The 26,981-nt window shown below is 42.0% G+C and overlaps 1 protein-coding gene across 5 annotated transcripts in view; it reads right to left on the reverse strand.

Annotated features, from left to right (window-relative positions):
* Positions 1–26,009, reverse strand: part of LOC101554386 (integrator complex subunit 6-like) — an 82,126-nt gene extending 56,117 nt beyond the window's left edge. For all 5 annotated transcript variants that reach the window (XR_008627340.1, XM_004606557.3, XM_004606556.2 and 2 more), the window contains exons 1-2: positions 25,675–26,009; positions 25,414–25,491 (exon numbers count right to left, since the gene is read on the reverse strand). Coding sequence is in view for 4 of the 5 variants with exons in the window: in XM_004606557.3 (XP_004606614.2) it covers positions 25,414–25,491; positions 25,675–25,785 (189 nt within the window). In the remaining variant the exon portion in view is untranslated. The remainder of the gene's footprint in view (positions 1–25,413; positions 25,492–25,674) is intronic.
* Positions 26,010–26,981: the final 972 nt, after the last annotated feature.

A 26,981-nucleotide genomic window follows, 5' to 3' on the forward strand; every position in this document is an offset into this window, starting at 1 on the left:
TATGCTGAATGCAGAAGTTATATAAACGCAGCTAGTATATCAGGGGGTGGACAGTCCTTCAAAACCTAAAAATTGAGCTTCCATATGACCCTGCAATACCACTTCTGGGAATATATCCTGAGGATGCAAAAAAGCACAGCAGAAATGACATCTGTACCGATATATTCATTGCAGCACTGTTGACAATAGCCAAAATCTGGAAAAAACCCAAGTGCCCTAAAACAGATGACTGGTTAAAGAAATTTTGATACATCTACACAGTAGAATATTATGCAGCTATTAGGAGAGATGAAGTCATGAAATTTGCTTATAAATGGATAGGCATGGAGAATATAATGCTAAGTGAAATGAGTCAGAAAGAGAGGGACAGAATAGAAGGACTGCACTCATTTGTGGAGTATAGAATAATATCACATGAGGTTGACACCCAAGGACAGTAGATACAAGGGCCAGGAGGATTGCCCCATAGCTAGAAGAATTCTTGATGAGCAGAGGGGAGAAAGCAGATGGAATAGAGAAGGGATCACTAAGAAAATGATGGTTGGAGGAATCAGTCGGGATGGGAGATGCGTGCTGAAAGTAGATAATGGAATAAACATGATGACCTCTCAGTGTCTGGGTTGCAAGCCATAATGCCCGAAAGCAGAGAGTGAGTATGGGGGATATTGTCTGCCATGGAGACAGGGGGAGGGTGGGAAAGAGGGATTATACCGGGGATATTGGTGGTGGGGAATATGTACTGGTGGAGGGATGGGTGTTTGATCATTGTGTGATTGTAACCCAAACATGAAAGCTTATAACTATATCATGGTGATTCAATAAATTTTTTTAAATCATAGATAAGTGAAATTATTTTAATTTCATGCTTAGCTTAAGGCACAGTTTCATTAACCACACAAATGTATTTAGGTATTATCTTTTCTAGTTACACAGTTTTCTGGAACAAACTGGGTAAGTAAAATAGCTTCGAGGAAGAGGAAGGACAGACTATTTCCGTGCCCCATCACTGAATAAACCTGTTGGATTTTTAAGACTTAATTTTCTTTATTTGAAAAATAAAATGGTTAGATAAGCAGGAACACAGTGTAAGGTTAAGGTGACACAGATTTGAAGATTACATTCACACTGTAATTCATGCAGATGGCACCTCTTCCTCACTTAACAGTACACAACTGGCAAAACCAAGCAAGATCAATATGGATCTAGTTAAGGTGCGTCCAAATATGATAGTCTGTGTTTCTGTGGCAATTAATATGTGCTTAGTTAAAAAATTATCCCATGATCAGTAACAAAGCTTAGGAATAGCACATGAGGCCCTGGATTCAAGACCTGGCATGGAGTGGAGGAGAAAGAAACCTTGAACCTATAGGTCATATTATCTAAAGTCAAAACCTTTCCATATTTTCCTGTGTGTTCCTATGACTAGATTGCATATATAACTAGACAAACCAAACTTTTTTAAATGAAGTATTATGGTTTAACTTTTCTTTGTCAAATATATATCGACCTCAAATTAAAATAGGCACAACCCCCGGGAATGTAACATACATTGAAAAAGTAAGTCAAAAGTTTGTTAGCTTGGTAGCATGTTGGCAAAAATGCCTGTGTGTTAGCTTAATCTAACACACAGCAAAGCTTAGCCAAACCTACCTTAAACATTCTCAGAACAACAAATACTACTGTACAATTGGGTAAACTCTAATAAAAATACTCTTTTACAATAAATGGTTGAATATCACAAAGGTGCTTTATAAATGTAATGAGATGAAACAATATTCTAAAAATGCTGGGAATGCAGAACAGTAAGTCCACATTTACTGTGATCAATACGTCTTAGAAACGGTAACTAAGCAAAATGATATATACCAAAAGCAGGTCCTCAGGTAAGTTATTTTGTTTAATGTTGGCCCGGATTTTTTTCTCACTGATGTTGTGAGGAAATGATGTTATTGAAGGATCTGCTGTCTGCATAGAGTTTTAGCTGTCTGGATTCCAGCATGGCTGACTGGGAGCTGTGGCTGCTCAGTCTTATAGTAGTGTATGGCACTACATGTGGTTAGTGTTAAAAAGATAAAAATCCAAAGAATCTACTCAATGAGTCTCATTTTCACACGGTGGTAAAGTAAAAAATATGTCATAAATTAGCAACCAGCTATACCAGAGATTCCCAAACTTATTTGGTCTACTACACCCTTTTAGAAAAGAAAATATTTACTCAGTGACCCCTGGACAGTAAACAAACAGGAAGTACCCCAATTGCATCAGAGGCTAAGATGATCTGTCCTGCGCTCTCTCTAGGTGGGGAGACATGGTATTCACTATGGAAAACACTGAATACCTGCTAATTATCACCCCAGAAGTCAAATTTTGCCTTCTTTGGAGAAGAGAAAGGCATGAACTAAGGAAGAGTAAAGTATAGATATTTCCCTTATTTATCCAATACATTTTTATAGGTCAACTATGCTGTGTTTGGAAGAATGCTACATGCTTGGCATGTATAAAATAAGTAGTTGATTGGTGGAGGTGATTGGGCACCGGTGGAGGGATGGGTAAGTGATCACTGTATGAGCGAAATGCAGACACAAAAGTTCATAAGTTTGTAACTGTACATCACAGTGATTCTCTAATAAATTTCTTAAAAAATAAGTAGTTGAGAAGTTTCTTGAGAAGTTTCTGCCACAAAGTAATAAGGAATGCAGATAAGGAGACTGAAAAAAAAAACAGCAATCAGAGAGTCAGTGAAGATTTCAAATGGAAGATAGGGTATTTGAGGAAGCCTAACGGTACGCAGAAAAGATCACACGACTCCCCACACTGATGTGAAGGGTGGAGAGAGCAGATCAAGGGAAGAAAGTAGAGTCCACCAAAGAAGAGGGCTTCGTAGGAAACCGCAAGTAATTTGATGATCATTGTTCTGGGTACAGAGCATCTATCAGGCTGATAAATTGGGCTTAGATTATAAAGTGCTTTGCACATAATGCTCAGTAGTTTGGATCTTATCTGTTGGCCCTGGGAATGTCTTGATGTTTTTAATTAGGAGAGCAGTATGATCAGATCTGTATTTTAGCAAGATCGTTCTGCTGGGAGTTGCAGAATAAATTGTGGGGTGGAAGGGCAGCTGAAGCTCGAGGCAAGGAAACTGGTTTGGAGAGTGTTGCAATAGCTTATGAGAAAAGTGATGAAAGCCTGGGTTAAGGCATTGGGGGTGCAGAGGAGACTTTAAAGAAATATTTCAGAGGTAGAGTTGTAAAGACTTAGTAGCTAATTAGAAAGACAGGTGAGGGAGAGTGGGTCATACATTAGATTTCTGGCTTGGGACAACCTGTACATAGTGGGGCCCCTCCCCCAGGAATTAATACATTAAGTCTAATTTCTTCTGAAGTTACCTCACTTAACAATCTTATTTCCATGTTATATTGATAGCAAGCATTGGAATCCTGTGAGCTACATGATGGTTTAAGAAATGAGTAAAGAAAATATAATGGATGACTTGACTTGGTAAAGAGTGGGGATAAGATTGGGGTTCCACTTGAATGAGCACCCTGTAACTTATCAGTATTTAAAATAATGCACCCTGGTTGCTAGTGGTCTTACTAACGTATATCTCAGAACAACTGCTCTTTTTAAAAGTTCCCTAAAAATATGGATTGAAAGAAAGTTATGAATAATTTTATGCATTTGAATCCTTGGCATTCTAGGTATTTTCTTTGTCAATTAAAATTATCTGCAATGAATTGGACAATAAAATTTCAGGGTAGGGGGAGAACTTTGAACACTGCTTCTACTTCAGTGCTATAAGGTGTTTGAGCACTGAAGCACTATGTTGAGCACTACATTTATGACCAAAAGCAAGACAGAAGAGCCCAGCATTGATTTGGCAGACAATAATCATTACAGAGTCCAAGGCATATGGGGGGGAGTGGACAGGATCAAAGCAGTGTTTCAGAAAGATAAGACTGGCGGTGACATATAGGACACATAGGACAGACTGAAGGAAGGAGAATTTGTAGTCAGAAAAAATGAAGTTAGGACCCTTCAACTGAATACTAATCCAAGCCTGAGGCAATCAGAGGGCCTGAATGTGAAGAGGAAAGGATTCACTGAGAAATAATTCAGACAAACAGGATAGAACATGGTGGCAGGTGAACCATGGATCTCAAGGAGAGAGTAAACAATTACAAAGCTTCAAGCTTGAGGGATCTAAAGAACAGAGGTTTACAACAAGGAATAACAAGGGATGGCTCTAAACTAAGAGCTTATTGTCTTCATGGCTCATTTTAAAAGTCCCTCAGAGGTAAAATGATGGTGATAATGATGACGCTATAAATAATCATAGGTGATATTTACCACTACCTAAGTGTCAGGAACTTGCCCATGCTAAGCATAGCATTTGGTCTTTATTATTCATTATATATCAATTTCTATTTTCCCTCTTTCCTTTGCTATTGTTGCTGAGAATGTTAGGGGTAATGCACTTTTTTCTAATAGGGGTCACAACAAACAATGCTAGGATGGGGCCCTGGGACCTTTTTCTGTGATGCCTAGCCAGAGATATAGATGTAAAGATTCAGCTGCTCAGTGGCCACCAGGACAACAACCTGTGGTGCTCAGAGGTTATCAAGGTTATAACCGTTGGTACCTGGGGCCATGAGGTGCAGGGGATCAAACCCAGGACCATGGACATGCTAATTATACACTGTGCCACTTGAGCTATATTCACAGCCACGAGGTTGTATACTTCAATTGGGGTGCTCACATCCACTTTGTTTGTTGCACTGGCGATGGCACTAGGTATTTCAACGGTGGTGGCACTGAGATTGCATTTGGCGTAGGGGTAGATGGGTTCTAGGGATTGAGCACATGGTCTCATGCCTGCAAGGCAAGTACTCGAACATGAAAGCACATTTCAGGGCCCCAGGCATAGCAATTTTTTTTTGCGGGGGCTGCATACGGCAGTGCTCAGGGTTTAGTCCTGACTCTGAATTCAGGACTCACTCCTGGCAGTGCTTGGGGGACCATATGGGATGCTGGGGATCAATCACAGGTTTGCCGTTTGCAAGGCAAACACTCTACCCACTGTACTACCACTTCGGCCATGGCATAGCAAATTTTAATGTTATCTTCATCTGAGCCTTATATACACCCATGAGATAGGTACTACTATTATCTCCACTTTATAGATAAGCACTCTGAAAGTCAGAGAAGCTAAGAACAAGTACATGTAAATGACAGGCTTAACAACTAGTATATGACAATCAGGATTTGAACTCAAGATATGTCATGTTAGAGTCCACTGGTTTTAACTACTAGCTAATTCATATATTCACCTTATTGATACTTCTTATTAATGTCATACTCAAAGCTTGCAAATTTAATATAATTTCCAAATTTTGTTTAATATAAAACCTACTTTCCCTGAAGCCTCAATGCAAATCAGGTTCTAAAGGAATAGCTCAGTGGCTCAGAATGCCTACTTTGCAAGTATATGGTCACAAATTCAATCCCTGGTGCTGCCATATGCACAAAGAATGACCCTGGCAGCTCAGCTGTTTGTGATTAGCAGTTCAAATGAATTCTTACCACACCTGGATTTTAGACCATACTTAAAAATATATATATGAGCAGGCCAGAGAGATAATACTCTAAGTAAAGTCCTTGCTTTGCATGTGACCAGCCCAGGTTCAATTTCTGACACCACATATGATCTCCTGAGCACCACTAGGAGCAATCCCTGAGCACCTCCGGGAATGACCCCTCTCCAAAACATAATGAGAACCACGGCTAAGAAGTGTTACAGCTGGTTAACACCCATGTGCGAGCCACTTGACACCTGGGCGAGCACTATAGCCAGAATTTGCACGAATACTACAACTAAATAATATAACCCCTGGCAAGCACATAGACAAGCACAACAATTTTTTTTTTGCTTTTTGGGTCACACCCAGCGATGCTCAGGGGTTACTCCTGGCTTTGCACTCAGGAATTACTCCTGGCAGAAGCACAACAATTAAAGGAGCACAACCCTTTTTGAACAGTGTGGTCAAAGCTGTAAGCACTGTACCCTGATGTGTGACCCTCCAGCTAGCACCACAACCAAATGTGTGACTACCACAGCCAGGCATATGTGTGACTAATGGTCATCACAACAACATCAAAAGTGAAAGAAAGGGGGGGAAGGTAAAAATACTAATAAGACTTTTTACCATCCTTGAAAATAAATGCAGACAAACTGGTGTGGGAAGCAGTGATTTAGGACTTGGAACATTATGTTACAATCCTGATCTGTTTTGGCTATAACTAACTAATGAAGGAAGTGATACGTAGTAAAGTATTTTCCCCTACCTGGGGCTGCTCCTTCAGCCAAGTAATGAAAGGGATATAAAACCAATTCCATGATGCCTTACAATTTTTAGACTATTGTTCTATACCTGGTACTAATCCTTTATATAAATCTGACTTATAGAAAGAACAGGCATGATTTAAATTTAATAGAGATTTTATGGCAGAATCTCCTGCCCCTGCGCCAGGCTGTCTTCACTGGGGCCCCTCGAAGAGGGGTGGGTTGAGTCTCTCTCCCCGCAGAACCCCAGCAGCTGAAAACCTCCAGAACCCAACCACAGCCATGCTCAAGGCCACTCTCCACATGCTCGGATTAGCCTCATGCATGAAGGAATCAGCAGAGGAACCCAGGTATGCGGGACCTGTGGCTGAGATCTCCAAGCCTGCTCAGATCGGGACTGGGCCCCCTCTACCCAGATCCCCAGTTTTCCAGTAGCTTGGCAGTCACAAACTGCCCCCAGTGCCATGTAATCTCATCAACGGCCAAGATCCAGAGACTATAATATAAACAAAGCTCCCGAAAGAGAGTGACACAGGCGCTGCCCAGAGATGCAGGCAGGTGTAGGGCTGGACTATTTACATTGACTCTGTCAATCTGGCTAGTACTTTCTGTACGTGAGTAATATGTCCATGCACAAGGTGTGTGGCATGTTTGTCAGTGTGCAGATCGTTACAACATGCCAGTCAACCAAAAGCTTGCATTTGGTAGACTGGGAGCACCTGCAAGGGCGATTAGAGGCCACCCCAAAAGCCTCCATCCATCTCGGAGAGCCAGGCAAGCTACTGAGGGTATCCCGCCCACATGGCAGAGCCTGGCAAGCTACCTGTAGTGTATTCAATATGCCAAAAACAGTAACAATAATGCTCTTTGTGTTCCTAGAGCAAGCAGACGCCATCGGGCTACACTAGCACGGAATAGGGATGAATGGAAACGTTACTGGCGCCCACTTGAGCAAATCGATGAGCAACGGGACGACAGGTGATACAGGTGATAGATTTTATATAGTTAGCTAAATAGCATTTGAAAACAGAAAAGTTGGGTTCTTATCCCAGGACTACCACTGAAAGCATTACAGAAAGAGGATTTGTATTCCTCTGTACAGAAGAAAAAATTATAAAGAAAATGTTTCGGGGGCTGGAGCAATAGCACAGCGTGTAGGGCATTTGCTTTGCATGCGGCCAACCTGGGTTCGATTCCCAGCATCCCATGTGGTCCCCCAAGCACCTTCAGGAGTGATTTCTGAGTGCATGAGCCAGGAGTGACCCCTGTGCATTGCTGGGTGTGACCCAAAAAGCAAAAAAATAAATGTTTCTCTTATGCCCTCTGCACCCTCATCACCATCCTTTTATCTGATTGGTGGGTTTGAGAACTCAAAAAATGATCATGCTGCCTATTGGCCTGTTGGTTGCTCACTTTCTGATATGTTTTATGTCATAGGATTCTTAAGTAGGTAGGCTCTGTCCCTATAACAGACGTTTGGGAGAGGGGTCTGCCAATGTGTGAGCTCTTCAGAAGCTTTTTGTCAATTGACATCTAAACTATATCCTCCAGTCTAGCTTTTCTCAGGAATAGCAGTTAGAATTGCTATTTAGAACCCTGGCCGGTTCCTGTGTTTGGTTTCTCTCCCTTTGTTTCAGTGATTTAGTATTTTCCCCAAACTTCAGTATCCTAATACTTGTCCTTCCTGAACTTCATCCCATTTTGGCAGAATCATTTCTCTGATCATTGATTTTTATTTATTTTTATTTTTTAAATAGAAGAACATTTTCCTCCATCTGAATCTTGCCAGGAAGTATAAACAAGAAAAAGAGATAAAGCATATCAACTGTCCTTGACGAGGATGTGGGATGGTGTGAAAGGCTTTTCTGAACCCCCTGCTCTATCTCTAAAGGTCACTTGTAATCCCTTTCTAAAATATAAATGACCTTGTTAAATCGGGTGAAAATTGTTAATGTGAAAATCGAATGCACATGCTACTCCCAAAGCCAGCTAAGCGAAAAACATCTTCGGTGTAGCTACATCTAACTTTCCACAAAGAAGTGTCCCTTGAAATTGATGGGAGCTGGATATCTGTAAATAAGAAAAGACTTGACTAAGTATAATTCTCAAGGTGATATCTACTGAAAGGGAACAACAGTAAATATTTTTGAAGAAGAAAAAAAAACCCTTCTGTGGTAAATGTGATGAGTGTTTCTCATGGGATGGCTCCACTTGGCTCTCTCCCTCTGACGAGGTGCTGAGCCACTGCTCTGACCTGTTTGGGCCACACATGCATGCAGCCTTTCTGAACACTCCCCTGAACTTGGCCTTTATACTTAGCCTTTCTGAACCTGGTTCAGATTAGATCAGTTTAGTCCAGGTCTTTCTAGCTTGTTAGCATGCCCTTGACAATGAATAAAAAGCCTCATCGGAATTCAAAAAGACAGAACATGCCACTCCCCTCTCCTTGACAAGATATTTTATCATTTATTCTGTCACTGTCATTCCGTTGCTCATTGATTTGCTCGAGCGGGCACCAGTAACATCTCCATTGTGAGACTTGTTGTTACTATTTTTGGCATATCAAATACACCACGGGGAGCTTGCCAGGCTCTGCCATTCGAGTGAGATACTCTCGGTAGCTTGCCAGGCTCTCTGAGAGGGGCGGAGGAATCGAACCTGGGTTGGCCTCATGCAAGGCAAACGCCCTACCTGCTGCGCTATCACTCCAGCCCATCACTTATTAAAGGAAACAAAATCAAACTGGTAATATTTGCTCTTCATAATCCCATGTTGGAGGGCTCATCTCAATTTCGGGCTCTTCTTCGACAACTAGGTGGTTACAAACTAGAATGATTAACTGATTTGAGTATTTTCCCAGATGTCGCAAGTTAAAGCTGATGTCTAAATTTAGCAGGGCCATCATTTCTCTTGTTGAAAGATAAACTATTTTCCTTTTTCCATCTGTGCTCCACAAGTTTGGCGGAAGCTTGCTCTGCAACGTTTCAGACTCAGATAATCTGAATAAATCAATTTCAACAGCATTTCCCAACCAACTTCTATTCTTCTTTTAATATTCTATCATCTTTGTCATCACACACTATTCTTGTGCTGGTCAAATGACTGGGGAGACAGAATGACACAGAAAAATAAGGAGCCCTGCTTTTCTAATCAACTCTGTCTCCTGGGGAGACAAATGACTCTTCGCTTGGGCATTGCCTTTAGCCTTATATGGGATATTTGCATGACTTAAAGCTTTTCAACTTCAAGAATTTTCTTCTCATAGCTAAAATGAACTCCCCTTTTAAAAAACAAGAAGTTTTCTCTTTGTTCTCTCAGGGAAAACAGAACACCGTGACAGTTGAATCCCCTTAAAATGAGAGTGAGTCTTTAGAAATTGTGTTTACAGCTCTCATCCCTATAAGGAAGTTGACTTAAATTGTGAACTACAAATCAGGAGGATACTTTATCATCATAATAATGAAACCATCTTGCTTCTTGTACCTCCTTTTAATTGTATTTGTATTATATTTTCAGACCCTATCTGGTACATTATTTCCCTTGACACTCTAGCAATTTGCCCTGATTCCACTTTTCTGTATTTTTCTCCTTGACTTGGTTCTGGTTCATTTCTGTTGAAAAGAAGCTTTCTATCATTCTGTGTTTTATATTTACTAATAGTTTTCTCTTACAAATACAACTTGTTTTAAGAATATCCAGTTCCCTTGGAGTTTAGAGGTCAAAGTTACTTCCCCAACGGTATTTCTTAGTGTCCTGAACTTGCTAAAAATCCTCAAAATCCATTTTATTTGGTTCTATCAGTTCTCTCCTTGAAAACTCTGAATGCTGTCATTCTGTGGTTCAATTCACCAATGTTCATTCGCATGTTTCAGGAAATACTACCAGTCAAGACCACATAAAAGAACTCTAGCAGGGGAAAGGGGAAGAGGAAAGGGGTGGTTTCATTGGGTAAAAGGGGTCAATTGTTTGGTGAAGGATTCAATTGGAATTTTAGTGGTGAAATTAGTCTAGCATATACACATGTTGATTTTTAATGATGCATACCTGAAACTTTTATAATGCCACAATGCAATGTTGCTTCAATTTAAAAGATAAAATGTTGATAAAGGGAGAGAAAAAATGAATCTGGCTTACTGGAGTTTTCTACATTCAAAAAAAGTTCTTAAGAAATTGCCCCACACAAATGTCAGTGACAGTCTGTGGCCTGCTGAATGGTTAAACATTCTCATGACCACATATTTTTAAGTAAACTGGGCAAAGAAATAGTTCACAGTTTGATTTCACTGACTCAAAATTGCAATTTTGTGTAACTATTCTCTCTACAATACCTACTATGAGTGTTTTTGGTGGCTAAAAATAGTTTAAAATATTTGCAAAATGCATTTTCAAAATAAGTTTTCAATTCTTAGGCCCCAATGAATTAGGATAAAAATTATGAAGTAGCATACCACTCAGGGTTCACTTAAAAGCACAAGATCAAAAGAAACGTGATCCTCACTAGAGGATACTAACTTGTAGGAAATGAATTTTACAAACTTTTCTCCTAAAAATCAATTGCGCTGTCTCTGAAGGAAAAGTATCTTAGAGCTGTAAATATTTTTTCAGTTATATATATGATGTTTCTATTTTAACTCTCAATGCAGTTCAACTATAAATCCTGACCACTGCCTAGTACCATTTTTAAAAGCCAGCTATTGTGTATATCTTATGTTCAATTGTTTAGGTTTGGTTTATAATAAGAGATATTGTTGTGAATACATACGCAGAAAAGAAATTAATAGAGGTGGCCTTGGAGGAACATAAAAGGACAGGAATGAGATCAAGGCACCCAAACACTGCAAAAAGACTTGAAAGAGGAAATAGCAGAGTGACCACTCATTACTTTCTAAAGATTATATAGCATCTTCTTTCATCCAGGATAATTTAAAAAAAAAACACAATCTCTCAAAAAAAATGAGTTACAATATGAAAGAAAGACACATAATCCTCTAATTTAAATAATTTAAGTAATACCAAAAACTTACAAGGTTAGAATTTAGCTGTTTCTCCTCTCTAAACTCTGTTCTAAATTGTTCTAAAGTCTTCAGAGGTAACCATTGATAGAAATTAAACATTAAGCCGTTGGCAGAAAAATCCCCAAACAAACCAACCCCGAAACCAATTAAAATAGAGTGACATTTACCAATTTAACCAGTGTGTGACACAGCATATTAAGCACGTACAGGAACTGTTTTCTGAAATTTAAAGTAATTTTGGAATCACCCTGAATTCCACGCCTCATTATTCCACTTCCTGTCTTTCAGCTATACAATTCCCTCCTGTACTTTTTCCGGAAGGAAGGTGGAAATAATCTAATCTAATCCCTTCATTTTACAGATAAGGAAACTGACACCATTAAAGGTTAAGTGACTTGCCCAGGGTCACATATCTCTAATCAGTAGCAGACTGTGGCTCCTACTTCCCAGGCCAGCACTCTTTACACGGCTGCTAGTGACATAATTTGCCAGATGTCCATAGTAGTGGGGCTATAATCTACCAGACAGGCTTCCTATGACCAGTTTTTGTATCTGGTTTTTAATAAAAGTACCTACGAATAGTTAAGATTGCTAACACAGTTTTAAAACCATACTATGAAGCCAAGTTAACAGTGTTTATATACAGATGCAAGCTTTTAAGAAAAATGGAGAGCATTTGCTATGCACATCTTCAGTATTACATCCAAAAAATTAATCAGAAAGGATTCCCAACTTTCCAGTGCTTTGGCTGCATTTTAAAGGTTAGATGGGCACTTGATCACTGTATGACTGAAATACAAGCACAAACGTCTGTAAGTCTGTAACTGTACCTCACAGTGATTCACTAATAAAAAATAGCACTGTTGTCCCGTTGTTCATCAATTTGCTCGAGTGGATACCAGTAATGTCTCCAATGTGAGACTTGTTGTTACTGTTTTTGGCATATCGAATATGCCACAGGTAGCTTGCCAGGCTCTGCCATGTGGGCGGTATACTTTCGGTAGCTTGCTGGGCTCTCCGAGAGGGACGGAGGAATCGAACCTGGGTTGGCCTTGTGCAAAGCAAATGCACTACCTGCTGTGCTTGCTCCAGTCCAATAAAAAAATTTTAAAAATTTAAAAAAGGCCAGATATTTTCCCTAGAAATCTATTGTCTACACTCTAGTTATGTGGGCTCTCTTCTGCTGAGACAAACACCAAAAGACCAAGTTTCTGATTAAACAGCAATGCCCCAGGCAACTTCAGGCCAATTTAAATCAAAACATCTAAGTCTAGTTCAAGCTAATCAACCACAAAAGGTCACATACTCTAGCTCCTCGTCCCTTCCTTCTGCTGTTTTCCCCCATCAGTTATAATAGCATTTTAAACACTTTCTGCTAAGCTTCCCCTTGAAGTCAGACACTTAATGGACCACATCTCTCGGCCTGCATCTTCTCTTTTCCAATGTCCCCAGCAATCTTGGCTTTCTACCTTCTTTGCCTGCTGTTCCCTGGCATCAGGAGCCAAACTTAGGTAGGAGTGACAGCTCTGGCTGAAGTGCAGAATTATTGTAGAGAAATGGTGGGAAATAAGTTTATGCATACATACTCATGGAGCAGACCACAGGTATGGAAAAGCTTTAAAAGATTGTGAAGGGAGAATGGTATAAACAGTTTTGTTTTGTTTTTCTTTTTGGGTCACATCCAGCGATGCTCAGGGGTTACTCCTGGCTTTGCACTCAGGAATTACTCCTGGCGGTACTTGGGGGACCATATGGGATGCCGGGGATTGAACCCGGGTCGGCCGAGTGCAAGGCAAACGCCTTACCCACTGTGCTATCGCTCCGGCCCCTGAACAGTTTTTTGTTTTGTTTTGTTTGCTTTATGGGTCACACCTGGCAATGCACAAGGGTTACTCCTGGCTCAGGCACTCAAGAATTACTCCTGGTGGTGCTCGGGGGACCATATGGAATGCTGGGAATCGAACCTGGGTTGACCCTGTGCAAGGCAAATGCCATACTCGCTGTGCTATTGCTCCAGCCCCTGGCCAGTTTTTTAAAGTTAGCAGTTGGTGCGGGTAGAGTATGAATTTGAAAGGTACTTTGGAGACCCCATAGAAATTTGGTATAGTGATCAAAGTCTAAAAGGTCAGAATCTGAAATCAAATGATGGCAAAATTGTTGAGGAAACATAATGATACATTTCACAGAGATGATAGATGAGTCAGGAAAAGATATAAAAGGGCAGGATCAAAGGATCAAAAGGATGCCTGACTTTTTATCCTGAGGGACTAAAATACAAAAATATAGAAGAGGGATAGGCTTTTAGAAAAGTGTATTCCAAGCCAACCGAAGTGGGATGGTTACAGTAAATAACTTCAAGTACAATTGGAAGAAAGTTATTTCTGTTTGATTACAGCAAGTAGATTTCTAGGGGAGTACTGAGAGAACGTTTTCTTAAAAAGAGGGTCGTAGGACAAATACATTTGGAAATCTCTACTTTACAGCCAAAAGGAGACTTTCTGGAATACTAACCATGAGCTGAAGGCAGGGTAAACAGCCAAGTAAAGATGTTCTGTAGTCAGCTAGATATGCCTCGGTGAGATGCTAAAGATGGAGAGACATCAGTGAAGAAGGCATATTTGAAATCACAAATGAGATAGGACTCATTTACCAAGAGAACAAATTTGGAAATGAGGGAAAGAAATACCCGAGATAAGTGCTGAGAAAGAAAACAGAGGAGGTGATATGTTTCTTAAAGTAAGGAGTAGTAACAAGTTCAAATGTAGTCAAAGGAAAAAGACAATAACTGTTAGTAAATTCTTCCCAGTCCCTATCTAGTAAATCCTAAGACCTTAATATATAGTATTGACATCTCTTACTACTAATCCTTACTTACACAAGCATAACAGTTTCAAGTCTTTCGTTCAATAGTATTAAAGTCCACAGTTTGTCCCTTGGTTCTAAGCTTATTGAACCATGTGATCTGCAAGGCAGGATATAAATACAGAAAAATTTCCATTAGGAAATGTTCAGAAGGTAGGGCACTTGCCTTGCACCCAGACAACCCAGCTTCAATCCCCAGCATCCTGTATGATTCCTGAGCCCTGTCAGGAGTGACACCTAAGCACAGAGCCAGGAATAAGCCCTGAGCCCGGGGGGGCGTGGTTCCAAATCCCCCAGGCCCCAAAAAGAGCCACTTCCATTCACAAAGCATGAAAAGACAAATGTGGTTTAAGATACAGAAACCACTTGTTCTACAAACATCAGACATAGTGTCATCGGAGAACTTATCTCTGGTTCAGATCCCTGAGGCCAAGTTTACAACCATTTTCCCTCTGAAACTCACCCCTTACAAACCTAATTAAGCAGCAAAGAAATAAAAGGCATTGGCAAGGGTATAGTTTGAGGAAAGTGAGAGATCTGATGGAATGAGGGCTGCTGCATCATTAGATGAGACATAGTCTTAGAATTCTGCAAAGATGGCATGGTGCATTTAGGTGTTTTATAAAATCGATTCTGCTTTTTCTTACAGGTTATAGAATAAAGAAACAAAATGGCTTCAGTAGTGTACACTGAATATCTTTCCTTTACTATAAGAAAAACATTTTTTAGAAGGTTCACAAAATAAAGATGGCAGGCAAATCAATTTCTGGAAGGCACTATGTAGACAAACACTATCCTGGTGTTTTTGCAAGCTTGTCTCTCTTCTTTTTGAGTCTTACTTGACCTAGGTCACCAGGCCTCAACCTCAAACTCCAATCCAGATACACTACTCAAGTTCCAGCAACTGAGAGTCCCAACAACTCCACATCTCCCTACGAGTAGCAGCACAACTATGGGACATCAAAACAAAGGTCACAGTGTTTTACAATCAAATGCTATTCACCTAGAAATAGAGAAATGAGAAAAATGGTAGCATCCAAGTAATAATTTATATTCATTGAACACTTACAATGATAGAAACACTGTTTTATCAAAAGCAAGTATTAGTACTAGGATAATTAAAACAGGATCCAGATCCCATAGAAATTACTTAAAAGATTGCCATGCCATGAATACAGAAAAGTGAAACGGCTCAGTATTAATGAGTCAGAAATAGAGACAGAACTGGCTTAGCATTTATCAATGCTACTTAATCTTTCTAGGCCCCGGTTTCCTTATCTGTTAAATGGAGATAATAATAGTACCAACGATTTAGGCTGGTTGGGAAGATAAATACTTTAAATTTAATAGCACATTGTCTGTATAAAAACATTACTCAGTAAATACCAGCTGATGTTATTGCAAAGTATCATATTAATGCTCCTTATTACAAGGAAATACATATAAGTCAAAGTATATCTGTAAAAGACAGATATAGCTTTGAACATAAAACGCGTTTTAGGAGGATCCCAAACCAGGGGTACAAAATGGTTATACTTCAAGCATATGCTATTCACTAATATAACTATACTTTCATGCACCCTCAGAATTAGGCATTGGAATTACTCAATAAATGGATGTCATCACAGTAACAAAAAGGTTAATATAGTCACTCCTGAGCTTAGAGAAATATAATCACATCAGTCCTCCTACTGGGGGAATGTCCCCTTCTTTTTAACACTACTAATGACTTCAGCATGATATAAGACAAGAGTTCTGCTAGCGAACATCAAGTGAGCCTTTAATAAGAGCAGTGATACAAACCCTCTTTGTTTCTTAGGTTTTACATTATGCCAAGCTAGATAATTTGTCCTTTATCCTAGTTTTCTTGAAGAAGACTGCTCCTGGAAACTTAGATCAAGTAACTATGCATATATAATAAGGGACATATTATATATTCCAAATAACACTAAAGGCATAGAACATTTTGTGAGCCTGATGAGCACATAACAGAGAATTCAGAATTACTATAGTTTCATTAGGAGTCCATATGTATGCACGTGCGCACGTGCGCGCACGCGCGGCACACACACACACACACATACATATAGCTTTACACTCAGTCTAGGGGGAAAAAGGTCTAACTCAACCAGTTGGATCATTGGTTGAGTGATAACATAACCAAAAGTCTGTTACCAAACTGGCTTTTACTACAAACAAAAATAGGATGCTTTCATATTTTTGCTCCAGGGCTAGGGGTTATCAACCCATCAACTCTGAACTGTATGATAACCTTTCATGCAAAAATGAGCCCATTATGGTGGGGTTCATTTAAATAGAGCTTCCAGCCAAAGGGCCCTCCTTAAGAATAACGTCTAGGGCATGAATATTATAAACCTCTTAACAAAGAATATTGAGAACACTTTTGTCTGACAGAAATATAGGGCAATACACATTATGTAACTTAATAATTTCAAATTGCCGTATTAAAAATAAAGAGTTTCATGTGTGTGGCCCTTGAGTTCCATCCCAGGCACAACAAAAGACATCTTGCAATCAATATGAAACTGTCGAGCTATTTCATAGGTTTGTGTACTTCATCTTCAAGATTTATAATTTATACTTATAGCATATCTTTCTTTTTACTTTTTGGGTCACACCTGGCCTTGCACAGAGGCTATTGCTGGTTCTGCTTATTTACTTACTTACAGTGCTCAGGGGGTCATATGGGATGCTGGGAATCAAACCAACCCAGGTCGGCCGCGTGCAAGGCAAACGCCCTACCCGCTGTGCTATTGCTCCAGCATATCTTGATTCAGACTGGCTGCCTTTCCAGTGCTCAGTAAACTTAAATGGCTAGTGGGTGCTATGCTGAATAGAGCAAATATAGCTGATCTAAGACAGAAATAGCAGGTATATTTGAAGAGCTAACCTCACTGCCACCTCAGGCCTTTGCCCTCTTTGTGTCCCCACCCCTCACTGGCACTAGTTCACCCTGAAATATGAGGAAGCTGGGAGGATGTGTTTTTAACACTTCACCTTGGATACCCAAATGCACTTCCCAGTAGAAACAATAACAAACACAATGGTTCTAAGGCTAAGTGACATTAAGGGTTAAAAAGGCTTTCCTGGGGAGGAAGGTCTGGGAACCTAATCACCATTTAGAACATTGGTATCCAGGAGATAGTATGTTCCAAGCTTCCAATAGCTCACAAAGGAATTGCCTGGATCTCTGTTTACAGTCTCGGTAAAAGGGAACTGGAGGCCATGTTTACAAAGAGTTTTTCATTTAAGCGCCTAAATTAAACCAGTCAGTTCCCTTCTTCATCCCTATCCCCCTCCCCCATACAGAAGGTCCTTCAATCCTGGCCTTCTCTGGAAACATATTTCTCCCTAAGCTGTGGAACAGCTGCCTTTTTTGACTACTCTGAAACTGACAAGAACCCTGTGGCTGGGCAGTTTTAATTACCTTCCTGAAGCAATGGAAAAGAATAATATTTGTATTTCCTTACATGTGCTCTGTCCTTTTGCCATGCCTCCCACCACAGTCCCAGCTTCAGGGTCAAATGCTCTCAAATGGCCAGCACCAATGCAAAACCCGGCAATTGCAACTACATCTCTCCCACCTCTCATGCTTGTTTCTGTACAACAGTAACCAAACGTGCACACAGGCAACTAGCTTCCAATTTCTCTTGAAATCTACTTCATAACTCTTCATCTAGGAGGAGCTACAAACTCCTGTTGCCTTTGCTATTATATTTCAACTTACTCATAATTGAATTTTCTCTTTGTGTTCTGTCCACCTTATTTCCCTCCCTCATGTCTAACCTAATGTTTAAGAGTTGAAATTCTTAATACAAATTTTACTTTAATCCGCAATTTCCAGTCTCTTCTTCCCAGCGACAATCTTCAAGACCTTTGATGACTTAAGACCATGTATTTTACTATTTTGAAATTCCCATGGGCCAGGTCTTTCTTGGTCACCTCAGACACCTATAACAAAATCTGGCTTAGAGAGGGTGCTAACAGAAGGAATGGTAAATGAATTCCTAGATTGCTGTAACAGCAGTCCTTTGTCATTATCTTCCGGAAACACCATTTTGATCTCATCACTACAATGGAAGTTTGACTAGGAATTATTTGCAGGAGGAGGGGGTCACAGGAAGAAGCAAGAGGCATTTTCTAGATTAATGAATGCTGTGTATGGCGACCTCGGGTGGAGGTTACATGTCTGTGTAACGCTGTAAAAACTCAGTCATTAAGGATATTGTATTTTACTCAATAAATAAGCAAAGGGGGACATATATACATTGGTTTTATGGAAAAAGTTGTGATTCTACATACCATAAACCCAAATATAAATGAAAATATTAACTATAGTGAATACCAAACATAAAAGATCGTTAATGGTGACTGCCCTTTGGGGGAAGAGTAATAAAAATATGAGGGGAAAGCTGAGACTTGAAATCTTTCCACCCCCATTTATTGAATACCTAGAATATTTAATAAAATCTAGGAGCTCCCTTCAGTATTTGGGATACAAACATATATGTCCTTAACATCTCATATTATAAAAACCAACATGAGTACTGAATATCAAACATATAAAATGGCAATTGCTCTACTTGAGCTCTGGACATGTTAAGGGAGTTACTACATTCTTTAGAGTAAAGATGGGGCAAAGTATTAGAATAACTTTTGAGAATATAGAATGAAGAGCTGAGATATGACAGGCCAAGCTGTATCTGCCAGGCAAAGGGCATAATGTATCCACTGGCACTGATGTAGGCAGCACAATGAATATGGAAACAACAGCTAATTCTCACTGTGGCCAGAGCCTTAAGTTCATGAGAAGAGAGTAAAGGCATGGTTGGAAGAGTAAGATAGTGCCAGATTATGAAAGGCATTAGAAGCTAAGGTAGGTAGTTGGAATTTATTTAGCGATGTAATGGGGAAACACTGATTTTTAATAGAGGAATGACTTTTTACTTTAATCTTGTTTTAGCAATGACCTATCCAGGGACTGGAAAGATAGAGAATTGGGTAGGGCGCATGCTTGCAAATGGCTGACCCCGGGACCTGGGTTTCGATCCCTGGCAACAATATGGTCCCTGAAGCACACCAGGAGTGCTCCCTGAGCCTAGATCCATGAAACCCTGAATAATGCTGGGTGTGGCTAAAGAAAAAAAAATAAAGAATGACCGATCTGGACAAGCAAGATAGCTCATGGTTTGAGCACATGGTTTGCATACAGGAGGGGTGGGTATGATCCCCAGCACCACAAGCATCACTGGGTGTGAATCCAAAAGACAATATCAAAACCAAAAAGAACGGCCTATCTGGAGACTATGAGGGGAGTAGAATCAGCAGAGAGCAAGACCAAAATCAGGGAGACCAAATGAGTGGTTGCAGCAACACTGGTCCAGTTGAGTGAGCAATGAAGTTGAAACACAGGAGGAGAACTTGTTTTCTCAGAGATCTGATCTTCTGATAATAATTATTTTTTAAAGAACAAGGAATATTTTATTCACTAAAAAACAAGACAGCAAAATCCAATAAAAGTACAGCTAGATAAGTGGCATACACTCTTTATGTATAGGAGTGTCAGGGAGTTATTTTTATTAGCTGTCACTCAAGCTCTAACCCCTTCATTTTCAGCTCTTAAAGGGAAAGTCTATTATTCCAAGCACCTTTATTTATCGATTGTTTGGTTTATATATAATCCACATATAACATTATATTTGTTTCAGATCTATACAACATATTGACATTTTTATTTTGTGATATGATAGCAGCAAATTTTGTTAATATCCATCCCCACAGACTTATGAATTTTTTTCTTGCGATGAGACTTATCCAAGATTCACTCTCTAAGCAACTTTCAGTATTGACAACTACAGTTATTATGACTGTACTTTATACTTCTATAAGTCATATTATAAAGAAAGTTGTACACTTTTTATCTCTTTAATCCATGTCACCAACTACCTACTTGCAATCCCTCTGTCAACTATCAATCTAATATTTTCTCTGTATCTAATGAATGTAGATTTTTTAAAAAGGTTATACATTTAAGTGAGATCATACAATATTTGTCTTTATTAGATTTATACCCTCACATAATACCCTTAATCTATGTTCTTTCAAATGGCAAAATTTTATTCACTTTTATGGTCCACAAATAGTCCATTCATGATCTATGAATTAACATCCCACAACTTCTTTATTTATCCATCCACTGATAGATACTTATATTGTTCTATATCTAAGCTATTGTAAGTAATGATGCAATGACTATGTATGTATAGCTTTTTGAGTTAATGTTTTCATTTCCTTTGGATAAATACCTAGAACTGTAATTATTGGATCATATGATAGTTTCATTTTTTTGAGGAACTTCCATATTGTTTTCCACAGTGGAAGCACAAATTCACATTTCCACCAGTAATGAATATGGATTCCCTGTTCTTGCCCTTTTTGCCAATGTTTGCTCTTACTTTTTTATGATAAATGTTATAACAGGAGTTAGGTTATATGCCACTGTAGCTTTGATTTGCATTTTATTGTTGATTAGTGATGATGAGCATATTTTCATGTTCCTCTTGGTCATCTATGTCTTGGAAGATATCTATTCATGTCCTCTTCCAATTTTTTCAGTCAGACTGTTTTTTACTATTGAGTTGTACGAGTTATTTATATATCTTTGCTTCAATCTGTATCAGATATATACTTTGCAAATATTTTCTCCTATTCACTATGTTTTCTTTTAATTTTGTTAATGGTTTCTCTCCCAAATTAACTAAATTATGCTTCAAGCAGCCAATGAGTAAGGTGAACAGGAAATACGGTCAGAGGGGAAAGACTGACTTTGAAATGCACTTCGCATGGCCTTAGGTAACAAACTCTTTTACTATTTCACCCCAAAGCACTTTTTTAGCTTCTAGCCACAGTGAACACAAGTCTCACAATAAATCTCACGATGGAAAAGTTACTCGTGCCCGTTTGAGCAAATCGATGAAAAACGGAACTACAGTGCTACCGTGCTACAGCCACAGTGAGAGATTCTTTTAAAATTTCACCCTTTCCAAATTAGGCCTGTACTCAGGTATACCCCCCTGCCCTAGTTAAAATATCAATAAATTTTTGGAACATACCATAAAATGGCTTAAATTTACTTCCTGAAACTGTAAGCCAAATTATGCCTTTTGTTGATATAATGTTGTTAAAACCAAACAGATACCAATAAGCAGAGTTAGTTACAAGATATGAAAAAACAGCATTCAAGAAATTTTCAAATTACAGTTTTGGGCTGTTTCAAAGAAACAGTCCTCCCTAGTAAATGAGAAAAAAAAACTTCCCACAGTTTATACATGTGTTCCACCTACCTCCAGAAAAATCACTTCCTTTTTTGTTTATTTATTTCCCTAAAGAGTAATTATTAAAGAAAGCACCTTCAAATACCAAACTATTTTGAGTACATGCATTATTATGTATAATTATTTACTGTGCTCTCGTGGCTTTCTTCTTGGCTCCCTTGATTTGCTCAGAATTAGCAGTAGTCATAAGCACACCTCTCTTTGTCACTTAAAGGGAATTATGATTCATCGCAAAGCATATAAGACAGCAGAGCCCACACAGGAACTATTGGTAAGGGTCCCTACTGGTAATTCGTAGCCACTCATTTGGTTCAGCTCAAGAGCGCCAGAGGATGCAATGCTGCTTGGGCCGTGCATTGCCAGGCATACCCAGGATACTTTGGGTGCTCTGGGGGTCCCCAAAGTCACAACCTCCAGGGCTGCACCCAGCAATGTTTGGGGAGCCATGTGGTGTAAGGAAAATAAGGCAGCATACCACCTAACCATTATACTGTCTCCTGTTATACCATCTCCAATAATTATTGAAGAAACACCACTTCGCTTTGTAAGATCATAGAAATTTTAAAATATTAAAAAGAATTTCACTTAGCTGTATACATTAAAGATGCCGTTGTATAAAGCTAGTGTTAACACTATGACATCGTATAAAACATGTCTACGGAACAACACTTGAAACAGATGTAGCACAAATGCTTGCATTTCATACCCTTTTTATATGGTCCCCAATCAAACTTAATTCCATCCATGCAAAACCGACGGCAAGTAACAGGTATGACTAATTTTAAAAGAGCATAAAGTCATGTCCTAAGGGGTATGAAGTACAAAGTTACTAAGTCCTAGGTGAAATACTATATTCACATACTCAGTATACATTAGTGAAAAATTCCAGTCACAGTAACTTTTCACAACAAGATTTATTGTGAGAGCTTGTAAGTGGATATACTGGGAATAGTTCCATGGCTATTAGGAAAAATAAAACCCTCCCCACCAAATGCACAACGCATGCCTGTTACCACACCGGTAGAATGGAATCTACTAGTAGAAAATAAAATTTGTCTTGCAGTATTTAGAGTTGGATATAACCAAGACCTGAGAAATAAGCAGTTCTTGTGAGAAGAGATCAACAAGGGTCCTTCAAGTTTAGAGAGATAGAAAAATCCACCCTATTCTGAAGAGAAATAGGCTATAAAAAGTGTTATCTAATATCACTTTGCTGAAAGAACTTCAGGCTCTGTTAAGAGAGACTAAAGTTTTAAGCAGTAACTAAGACGTCTCCTGACAATCACAGAAATACCTATTTGAAAATCAGTAAGAAAGAAAGCAGACAGCCATAGCTCCCATCTGTTAGCAAGCAGAAGACTAATGTTAAGAAAAATTAACCAGCTGTTTTCAAATTTCAAATCTTCCAAAGTGAGTAGGTGGTCCTAAAAACAGAAGAAGAAGAAGAAGTTACCATTTGCTGAAGGGAGTGTGACGAAGGCAGGAGGGTGTGGATGAAAGAGACTGAGAAAAGAAACACTACCAAATCCTGGTCTAGCTTTAGTAATTCAGGTATAGATGGCAAAGTGACAAGAACATCATTGAGATCACCACCCATTTCCTAACCATCTATGTAGCTACGTAAGATTAAAATGAAAAATCTATACATCCTTGTAACAACATGCAGACTAAATAAGGCACTGTCACTGTCACGGTTGTCCCGTTGTTCATCGATTTGCTCGGAACGGGCATTAAGAACCTTCAGATATCTCACCTACATATGAAAAATCGATCAAATGCAACTTGGAAGAATATTTTAGGGAAAATATGTAGTATATAAGATGGCAGGATATAAAGAACAGATGAAATTGCCATTAAAAACAAAATTTAACTTTTCCTCTCAGTTCAGAGAACTCTCTGGGACTTCTAAAATGCCATAGATAAGTTACTGTTGTGACGTGTGAATATTTTTGTGGCAACCTGAGTTTCCAATGTGATTACAATGCCAGGTAAGGAGAAGTAATGATGACTAAGAGGGATATGACTTTCTTTTCTATTCTCGAAGTTTCTGTATATACTGCCATGAGTTTTATAAAGATTCTAAAAAATTATGGTACCAGTCTTAGCATTCAGGATTTTTAAAAAAACACGCTATTCCTTTAGTGGAAAAAAGACACTGCTTTTGTGGTTTATCTCTTTTAGCACCTCAAATTAGGAGGACTTCAAATAGTCACAGTGCATATGGTGGTATCTTATCTGTACTACTACTTACAGTGTGTCCACATTCAGACTTAGGATATACAAACATCTGCTTTTCTATGTGTGTGGGGGGTGGGGAGTCACACCCTTTTGGGAAACTGACATTTTAAAAAAAAAGCTCATGGCATTTTGAAACAGCTTGCTCCATTTTCTTCTAAAAAGATAAAAGAAAAGCTGAAAACAAAGCATCAAAACCAGAAGACTTTCCAGGGGGAACCCACTAATCAAACTGTTCGGTGAAACTGCTTATTAGAAAGTTAAATCCTCCCTTTCATTTCTATTTCTGAAAAAAAAAAAAACCCATAGGCTCTTTTTGACCCACTAGTCCTTTTGATAGGTTTCACCCATGGACAACACCTCTTTGCCCTGCGAGGAATCACAACACGTGTAGATGGAGCCTTCCCTGCTCGGTTCGGAACCAAGGGCTATATAATTCGGTATGATTCTATATTTCAAGATGCAAGTGGGACTCGGGCAGGATGATTTGGTGGCCTTCATTTATCGGGCCCTCGCAGGCGAAGCGGCTCTTTATCTTCTCACCGTTGGTACACACATCAACCGCCCCACGGAGGAAACGTCCGCTCTCCCTACTTAGACCCTGCAGCTCGGGCTCCCACGCAGCCCATTGGGGCTCTAACTGCGTGCAGTCGGGTGCTCCTTTCTTTCTTCCCGGACCCATGCCAGTGCGGCTACCACAACCCTCGAGCGGAGCACGACGCCAGGGGGTATACACACGCCAGTCCCTCCAGGGCTCTGCCACCCAGTGCGTTCCCACCCCGGGCCGTTTGCCCCCTCTCACCGCAACCCTCCCGGGCTTGGACCGAGTCTGCTAAAGAGCCGGGTTCGACCCGACCCAATCCTGCAAACAGACAGGCAAAGAGTTGGCCCGGGTGTAGGGGGGCGTGGAAGGCTGGCACGGAGGGTCGAGGCTGCTTTGATGGGGGAGCGGGGCGCGCGCCCGCCTAGGGATCAACCTGGGGAGGGAAGCCGGGTGGCTGGCGGTGCCACGCGCCCGGCAGGAAGGGGAGGGGAGCGGTAGGAAGGGGGGGAGCAGCGGGCAGGGGGGCCGGGAGGGCCCGGGGGAGGAGCCGCGGCCGCTGGAAAGCCCGCGCGGCCGGCAGGAGCACCGCGGGGCGGAGCCGCGGCCTGGTGCGCCCCAAAGGGGCAGGCCCCGCAGCCTCCCCCCGGCTCCCGGGCCCTCCCGCCCCGCCCCCTCCCCTCCCTCCTTCCCACCTCAGCAGCGCCCTCAGTCTCCCTCTCTGGCTCATACAAAAGCAAAATGTCCGCCATCTTCCGAGGCCGCCGCGCTCCCCGCCTCCCCCGGGCTCCCCCTCCCGGCCCCGGCCGGCCCGGCCCGCGCGCGCCGCGGCCCCGGGGACGCCTCCGACGGCTCCGCTCCGCCCGCCCTCCGCGCCCTCCCCCGCGCCGCCGGCCCGGCCGGCCGCCTGCAGGACCGCCCGCGGCGGGGTGTGTGGACGGCGGTTGGAGGGGGGGGGAGTGGGATGCCACCCGCGCACCACCACCACCCCCCCACCCCGCTCCGCCGCCCGGGAAGCCCGGCTCCCGCGTCCCGCCCACCGCACCCCTGCGATGGCCCATTTACCTTGATACAGTACGGGGGCTCGTCGTAGGTGACCAGCATGTACCTGTCTCCGCGGCTGGCCGGGTCCCGGGCGCGCAGCTGCAGGAGGTCGGATGACGGAGGGGAGGGAGAAGGGGAGACGGGAGGAGGGGGGCGATGGAAGCGTTACCGAAGCACCCCCGATTCCCCCCCCTACACACGCATCTCCAGCAGCAGCAGCAGCAGCACCGCTTCCCCCATCCCCGGGAAGCGCGCCCCCTCCGTCCCCCCCGCGCCCTTTACCTTCAAGAAGAGCTCCACGGCGCCTTTGGCAATGTCCAGATAGGAGGTGCCCAGGTCGGTGCGCTGGTTCATAGAGGCGGACGTGTCTATGAGGAACAGCAGGATGGGCATCTTTCCCCACACCCCGGGCACCGCTCCCCGCGCTCCCGGCTCACTCGCCCTCGGTGCCGCGCACCGTCACCCGAGCCCTCAACTCTCTCCGAGCCGGGACGCGGGGAGCCCGAGGGAAAGGGGGCGATGGGGACTGGACGGATGGAACTGCACCCCCCCGACCCGCGATCTCTCTGCTGCCTGCAGCCCCACCTCCTCTCCCTCCCAGGGAACTTGAGAGTGTGAGCGTGTGTAGCCCTCGGGGCCTTTCCCCCCCACCCCCTTGCCCGCTCCTGCCACCACTACAGCCGCCCCAGCCCCCGGGCCCGCTGCCCAAGCATCAGAACGCGCTCGCTCGGGCGCTCGCCTCGGAATGAGAGCCGTCTCTGTTCCCCGCACACAACTTCGGGCCGCTCACCTACCACGGGCACCATGTGACCAGAATCCACGCCATTGGCTGCCAATTATGTTTCATTTGCATATTCATTAGATGACAGGCGAGGGGTGGGACTTGGGCAAACCCGGGGAGTTGAAGTTTGAACCCAGCCTGGGGGTAAGGGGAAATGTTTAAGGACCCTCTGAGCTTTTCCCCTTTTAAGGACTTGAGAGCTGTTAGGATGCTCCGATCCGAGGTTTGTATGGATTTCTTTCCCCTGCCCTTCAAAGCTTGGAGAGGAAGAGGGACTCGGAGCAACAGTTGCAGTGAAGTGAACAGCAGCTGATGCGTGGACCGTCGGCACGGAAAACGCTCTGCTAAACTGCAATCCATCAATCCCGCCAGTGGTTAAGATCAAAACATTTCAGAAGCTGCGAATCTATTTCCTGGCAATACCTACTCACATTCTTGTAGATCCATGACCCGCGCTGCCTCGAGCTCCTCCAGCAGCTCGGCTTCCTTGGCCAGAAAGTCGGCCTCCTTCTCCTTCACCTCCTGCCTCAGTAACTCCACCTGGGCACAGGGCTAGAGCTGAGGGCTTCCTTGTGGACCCAGGAAACCGAGACAGCCCAGCTGCAGTTGCAGCTGCACGGCGCTGAGAGCCGGCTGGAGGCGCTGGCCAAGGAGCATCAGCCCTGCCACCAGGCCCAGGCCCAGCTGGCCGGCCTGTGCGCCGTCCTGCAGCAGGCCCTGGGCGCGGTGTGTGAGAGCAGGCCCGAGCTGAGCAGCGGGGGAGACTCGGAGTCAGGTGAGGCGGCCCCCCAGCCGCCATCCTCCGGGG

This window comes from Sorex araneus, chromosome X, assembly GCF_027595985.1.
Source record: "Sorex araneus isolate mSorAra2 chromosome X, mSorAra2.pri, whole genome shotgun sequence".
In the NCBI taxonomy this organism is placed as follows: Eukaryota; Metazoa; Chordata; class Mammalia; order Eulipotyphla; family Soricidae; genus Sorex; species Sorex araneus.